Source organism: Mya arenaria, chromosome 5 (assembly GCF_026914265.1).
Source record: "Mya arenaria isolate MELC-2E11 chromosome 5, ASM2691426v1".
Lineage (NCBI taxonomy): Eukaryota > Metazoa > Mollusca > Bivalvia > Myida > Myidae > Mya > Mya arenaria.
In genome coordinates this window covers 67644913-67652505 of record NC_069126.1, presented here as the reverse complement: position 1 = coordinate 67652505, position 7593 = coordinate 67644913, and the positions used below count along the sequence as shown (strand labels likewise).

General features: G+C 42.5%; 1 protein-coding gene across 1 annotated transcript; it reads left to right on the top strand.

The window, feature by feature from the left end:
- The first annotated feature begins 295 nt into the window (after positions 1–295).
- Positions 296–4674, top strand: LOC128235907 (TRIO and F-actin-binding protein-like). The gene is made up of 3 exons (XM_052950694.1): positions 296–352; positions 2940–3238; positions 3552–4674. The coding sequence occupies exons 1-3, from the start codon at positions 296–298 to the stop codon at positions 4672–4674; spliced, it is 1479 nt and encodes a 492-aa protein (XP_052806654.1).
- Positions 4675–7593: the final 2919 nt, after the last annotated feature.

The window sequence follows — 7593 nt, the reverse complement described above, 5'->3', positions numbered from 1 at the left end:
TACTATGTTTCTTTTTTATGCAACCAATCAAAGTTATTATTTCCATTAACTGGAAAACGACTTTTAATATGATATTTATTAACAAGGGTTTAAATAATGTAAATTCATTGCAATTAATTGTTTCTACTTTTATATGACAGCCATTTTATCAGTTTTAGTAAATATGATGTTCTCATTAAATGCATATATATACAAACCGCTTGATTCTAAGTTTATTTTAAAACTAGGTAACAACCTCACAACCTTTTTGGTCATGCGCTCGGTGAAGTAGCCAAATGATATGTACAGATCGCAAATGCGTATGCCAGATGAAGAAACACCCCACAACCCGTTTGGTCATGTTCTCGGTGAAGTAGGATAACGTCTTGTACAGATCGCAAATGCTTCTGCAAGATGAAGAGCAATCTTTATATGCATCTCCATAATAGAGATTTTGTAAGTTGAAAAATTTGAATAGTTATACTTTTTGATAATAAAATAGTTTGTTTCTGTTTTTGTAATTTATGACTTGAAATTATTATCATTGATTTGTGATTGAAGCCATTTCATGTTACTATCGTTCTTTCACCTGAATGCCTCCATCTGTTGACAAAGCAATTAAGACTCTTAGTAAGAGTGATGTTGATATAACTGTTGCTGACAAAGCAAGATACGTACATCCACATAAAAACATGAACAACAAAGAAAATGAATAAAAAATCCTTTATTCAGACTCAATGCTTGCCGGCGTTGGGCCAACATTTTGTTAATGCCTTATTTGGTGTTGAGCCAACATTGGATTAATGTATTATTTTGTGTTGGGTAAAAGTTGGGTTATCGTTTTATTTTGTGTTGGGTACACGTTGGGTTAACGTTTTATTTTGTGTCGGGTCAACGTTGCGTTAACATCTTATTTTGTGTTTGTCCAACTTTGGCTTAATGTTTTATTTTGAGTTGGGTAAACATTGGGTTAACATCTTATTTTGTGCTAGGGACAGCGTTGGGTTAATCTCTTTTTTGTGTTGGGCCAACATAGGGTTAAAGTCTTATTTTGTGCTGGGCCAGCATAGGGTTTAAGTCTGATTTTGTGTTGGGCCAACATAGGGTTAATGTCTTATTTTGTGTTGGGCCAACATAGGGTTAATGTCTTATTTTGTGTTGGGCCAACATAGGGTTAATGTCTTATTTTGGGTTGGGTTAACGTTGGGTTTACATCTTATTTTGTGTTTGGCCAACATAGGGTTAATGTTTTATTTTGTGTTGGGATAACGTCTTATTATTTTATGTGCCAACGTTGGGCCTGATTGTAACATATCATCGGGTCCACGTCATTTCGTCAGTTGTGCCAACAACTGCCCAACTTGGCATGCTGTCTTGACACTTCCAACGTGGTTTGAGAATAAGTGAGCGATTAAGGGCCCTAATGGTACTCTTGGAAAACCCTTAAATTGATTTGTATAGTCCCAACTCCCGAATATCATGAAACAGTTGTATGTGTGTACTTATTATACAGTTTCACTCGCTATTGGCCCTATCTGTTTGCATGTTTTGTCAATGTTTACGCAATTCTGCTTGTCATCTAAAATTAGGTCATCCGTTGGCGGTGATTTGGTCTGGTACTTCATGTACATGCTGTCCGCGTCCGCTGGCTGCATTCGTTGATCGCACTTAAAACGGAAATCGTACTCCACGTGTCTGCAAAAGGAATAAAGACAATCGTACCTTTAAGCTATAAATTAAAACTTCATTTCATATCAATAGTCGAAATTGTTGTTAAAATGCACAAATGTTTGATATGCAACCATAACACATCATTTATGAAACAAAAGTCATTACCATGTAGAAAAATGTTCAAATGATCAACATACAATCATGTTTGCTTTATGTCAGAAACAATATACATTTTTTTGTTGTTTATAAATTGTTGATAAAATGCTATTGCCACTATTCCTATACATAGTTCAAGCCAAACCCTGTCCGCCCTTGGATCCGTTTGTGCGTCCGATTGGTGTCCGCTAACAGACACATGGAAAAGGCAAAACAGTATTTAACTAGTTTGACTTTAACGTACGAGGAAAGCGGACGTAAAGCGTACGCGGACACTTGGAATACCGACTTTTATTCAATTCGCCTTATCACGATAAAGAGAACATGACACTTGTTGACCTCAGACTTTCATTGTTAACTGACAAAGATGGAATTATAGTGCTGTTGATTGATTACTCCCTTCTTTTCACTAGGCACGTCTTCGCTCGGACTCCTGATGATGATTTCAGGGACGAGTGTTATAGTAAATTCAAAACTCTAGAAGAGGAGCTGGCATAAACTAATCATGAAGTGTCAGTTTTGAGGAACAAACTTGGTGAGACCATTATATATTTTCTTGTACTTAATTGACCCTTAAGTGATTTTAATTTCTGATTTATTCAAAGGTATTGATAATCATTAAAGCTGCACTCTCACAGCTTGACCATTTTATCAACTTGTTTTATTTTTTGTCTTGGAAACGGCAACTTTTTGCGTAAATATCTGCAAACCAATAATATAAGATTGCTGACAAAAAATCAGATCGTAGATTTTCATATTTCCGTCCGAAAATTAATATTTATGGCTTAAACCGTTACTAACGGTTAAAGAGAAATGCATAATACATCATTTTTTTTATCTTAAATATAAAAATCTGCGATCTGATTTTTTTGTCAGCAGTCCTTAATAACTGGCTTCCATGGATTTTCGCAAAAATTGGCTCGTTCCAAGACAATAAATAAAAAAAGGTTGACAAAACGTTCAATCTGTGAGAGTGTAGCTTTAAGCCATTGTTATAATTCATAACAATCAGAGACAAAAATATGATCATATAAAGTCATTATAGTAAGGATACATTTTTCGCCATTCCAAATTGTATTTTGCCTTAATATGCCAAAGGTGAAAACTAAAACAATGTTCTTATCTTATCAAAGGAACAAGACACGGACAGAGCGGCTCGGCAAATCGTCTTCAGTAGACCAGGTCGCCTTCCACGCTTACCTGTCAGCGCATCCCTCCATGACGTGATCCCCTTCAACCGGACCATGCTTAACGCGGGAAATGCCTTCGACCCAAGCACGCATGTATTTACGTGTCCATTTAACGGCATTTACGTCTTCCAGTCGGCACTCACGTCGGAAGCACACAACATGATTCAGACGGAGATCGTCATCGACGGCGCCGACGAAGTAACGATAAACGCCGAGGTTGTTTTTGATAAAATGGCCGAGGAGTTCCGAACGACTTAAGCAGCCGACAGAAATTAGGCCCAAATTTTCGTACAACTTTGAGATGTATCAAATATACAATATATTTTGATTTTAAAGATGAATCAATCTTATGAATATGAAATAATTACTACAATACGACAACACATCCGTCTAATGGCTGCTAAGCAAATAAGTATTTAAACATCTAAAATGTGATATTTTCAAGGTTGTTTAACCATCAAAAACTTTAAAAATGAGCATGATAAAGCTATTACAATTCTGGTAAGTAAAAAGTGTTATTCTAGTGACTGCAAAGCAAAAAAATGTTATTTTCAGGGCCAAACCAAACAAAGCTATTATCAGGGCTGCCAAGCCAAACAAAGCTATTCTCGGGGCTGCCAAGCCAAACAAAGCTATTCTCAAGGCTGCCATGCCAAAAAATGCTATTCTCAGGGCTGCCAAGCCAAACAAAGCTAATATCAGGGCTGCCAAGCCAAACAAAGCTATTATCAGGGCTGCCAAGCCAAACAAAGCTATTATCAGGGCTTCCAAACCAAACAAAGCTATTATCAGGGCTGCCAAGCCAAACAAAGCTATACTCAGGGCTGCCAAGCCAAACAAAGCTATTATCAGGGCTGCCAAGCCAAACAAAGCTATTATCAGGGCTGCCAAGCCAAACAAAGCTATTATCAGGGCTGCCAAGCCAAACAAAGCTAATATCAGGGCTGCCAAGCCAAACAAAGCTAATATCAGGGCTGCCAAGCCAAACAAAGCTAATATCAGGGCTGCCAAGCCAAACAAAGCTAATATCAGGGCTGCCAAGCCAAACAAAGCTAATATCAGGGCTGCCAAGCCAAACAAAGCTATTATTCTTAGGGCTGCCAAGCCAAACAAAGCTATTATCAGGGCTGCCAAGCCAAACAAAGCTAATATCAGGGCTGCCAAGCCAAACAAAGCTATTATTCTTAGGGCTGCCAAGCCAAACAAAGCTATTATCAGGGCTGCCAAGCCAAACAAAGCTATTATCAGGGCTGCCAAACCAAACAAAGCTATTATCAGGGCTGCCAAGCCAAACAAAGCTATACTCAGGGCTGCCAAGCCAAACAAAGCTTTTCCCAGAGCTGCCAGGCCAAACAAAGTTATTATCAGGGCTGCCAAGCCAAACATTGCTATTATCAGGGCTGCCAAGCCAAACATTGCTATTATCAGGGCTGCCAAGCCAAACATTGCTATTATCAGGACTGCGAAGCCAAACATTGCTATTATCAGGACTGCGAAGCCAAACATTGCTATTATCAGGGCTGCCAAGCCAAACATTGCTATTATCAGGGCTGCGAAGCCAAACATTGCTATTATCAGGGCTGCGAAGCCAAACATTGCTATTATCAGGGCTGCCAAGCCAAACACTGCAATTATCAGGACTGCGAAGCCAAACAAAACTATTGTCACGACTGCCTAGCCTTCGTGTTTAGAGGCCATTATGTTTAAAAACCTATTACTTTTGATAAATTGGTAAGTCCTCCTACCGTATAACATTTTTGATTGTATTTGAACAGATACAAATTGCTCAACATGAATGTATATACACACATTTAGAACAATTAAATACTTGAGTACCTCGGTGGTAAAACACCATTTACGAACTGAATAAAGAATATATGAATTTATTTTATATCGTCACAGTTATAACTGACGTACACGCCGACAAGATCCCAAACGGTCAATATGACTTATAATTGAGTTTAAATCGTTACTACACTATCATAATTTAATGTGCGTGAAGTTAGCACCGTAGCACCGTATCACCATATCACCGCGGGGATGCGGTGCTAGCACCGTATCACCATCAAAATCAATACAATAAGAGCATTAATCTCGAAGAAACATGTAAGGCTCGTTCTCGCAGAAACGAGCAAGGGGACCATAGGGACCTATGTCACTGTGTAGCCGAGACCTGGCCCTAGGTGATGGCACATGTGAATACCCTAGGATTTTAGGCAGGCTATGCGGGATAGGGACATGAACTCGACCCCCCGTGCCAATTTGGCCCATATTCAGACACTGTTATGGTGCGGATGCCTTAAAAACGAGCAAGGGGACCAATGGCACTGTATCCAAGGGTTACCTGGCGGTGTGATACATTCGGGGAAACTGTTAATACTACGAGGATTTTAGTCTGGCCCCGTCCTTAGCCCAACATTGTGCGTATATGGGCAATATCAGCCCTACTGACCCCTACCATACATGTAAGGCTCGTTCTCGCAGAAACGAGCAAGGGGACCATAGGGACCTATGTCACTGTGTAGCCGAGACCTGGCCCTAGGTGATGGCACATGTGAATACCCTAGGATTTTAGGCAGGCTATGCGGGATAGGGACATGAACTCGACCCCCCGTGCCAATTTGGCCCATATTCAGACACTGTTATGGTGCGGATGCCTTAAAAACGAGCAAGGGGACCAATGGCACTGTATCCAAGGGTTACCTGGCGGTGTGATACATTCGGGGAAACTGTTAATACTACGAGGATTTTAGTCTGGCCCCGTCCTTAGCCCAACATTGTGCGTATATGGGCAATATCAGCCCTACTGACCCCTACCATACATGTAAGGCTCGTTCTCGCAGAAACGAGCAAGGGGACCATAGGGACCTATGTCACTGTGTAGCCGAGACCTGGCCCTAGGTGATGGCACATGTGAATACCCTAGGATTTTAGGCAGGCTATGCGGGATAGGGACATGAACTCGACCCCCCGTGCCAATTTGGCCCATATTCAGACACTGTTATGGTGCGGATGCCTTAAAAACGAGCAAGGGGACCAATGGCACTGTATCCAAGGGTTACCTGGCGGTGTGATACATTCGGGGAAACTGTTAATACTACGAGGATTTTAGTCTGGCCCCGTCCTTAGCCCAACATTGTGCGTATATGGGCAATATCAGCCCTACTGACCCCTACCATACATGTAAGGCTCGTTCTCGCAGAAACGAGCAAGGGGACCATAGGGACCTATGTCACTGTGTAGCCGAGACCTGGCCCTAGGTGATGGCACATGTGAATACCCTAGGATTTTAGGCAGGCTATGCGGGATAGGGACATGAACTCGACCCCCCGTGCCAATTTGGCCCATATTCAGACACTGTTATGGTGCGGATGCCTTAAAAACGAGCAAGGGGACCAATGGCACTGTATCCAAGGGTTACCTGGCGGTGTGATACATTCGGGGAAACTGTTAATACTACGAGGATTTTAGTCTGGCCCCGTCCTTAGCCCAACATTGTGCGTATATGGGCAATATCAGCCCTACTGACCCCTACCATACATGTAAGGCTCGTTCTCGCAGAAACGAGCAAGGGGACCATAGGGACCTATGTCACTGTGTAGCCGAGACCTGGCCCTAGGTGATGGCACATGTGAATACCCTAGGATTTTAGGCAGGCTATGCGGGATAGGGACATGAACTCGACCCCCCGTGCCAATTTGGCCCATATTCAGACACTGTTATGGTGCGGATGCCTTAAAAACGAGCAAGGGGACCAATGGCACTGTATCCAAGGGTTACCTGGCGGTGTGATACATTCGGGGAAACTGTTAATACTACGAGGATTTTAGTCTGGCCCCGTCCTTAGCCCAACATTGTGCGTATATGGGCAATATCAGCCCTACTGACCCCTACCATACATGTAAGGCTCGTTCTCGCAGAAACGAGCAAGGGGACCATAGGGACCTATGTCACTGTGTAGCCGAGACCTGGCCCTAGGTGATGGCACATGTGAATACCCTAGGATTTTAGGCAGGCTATGCGGGATAGGGACATGAACTCGACCCCCCGTGCCAATTTGGCCCATATTCAGACACTGTTATGGTGCGGATGCCTTAAAAACGAGCAAGGGGACCAATGGCACTGTATCCAAGGGTTACCTGGCGGTGTGATACATTCGGGGAAACTGTTAATACTACGAGGATTTTAGTCTGGCCCCGTCCTTAGCCCAACATTGTGCGTATATGGGCAATATCAGCCCTACTGACCCCTACCATACATGTAAGGCTCGTTCTCGCAGAAACGAGCAAGGGGACCATAGGGACCTATGTCACTGTGTAGCCGAGACCTGGCCCTAGGTGATGGCACATGTGAATACCCTAGGATTTTAGGCAGGCTATGCGGGATAGGGACATGAACTCGACCCCCCGTGCCAATTTGGCCCATATTCAGACACTGTTATGGTGCGGATGCCTTAAAAACGAGCAAGGGGACCAATGGCACTGTATCCAAGGGTTACCTGGCGGTGTGATACATTCGGGGAAACTGTTAATACTACGAGGATTTTAGTCTGGCCCCGTCCTTAGCCCAACATTGTGCGTATATGGGCAATATCAGC

Bases quoted from the DNA above. Each gene is read 5' to 3' on its own strand.
- LOC128235907 (XM_052950694.1), top strand. From the start codon at position 296: ATGCGTATGCCAGATGAAGAAACACCCCACAACCCGTTTGGTCATGTT. The intron at 353-2,939 runs GTAGGATAACGT...ATCTTATCAAAG, and splicing joins TTGGTCATGTTCTCGGTGAA to GAACAAGACACGGACAGAGC. The intron at 3,239-3,551 runs GTTCCGAACGAC...TGTTATTTTCAG, and splicing joins TTTGATAAAATGGCCGAGGA to GGCCAAACCAAACAAAGCTA.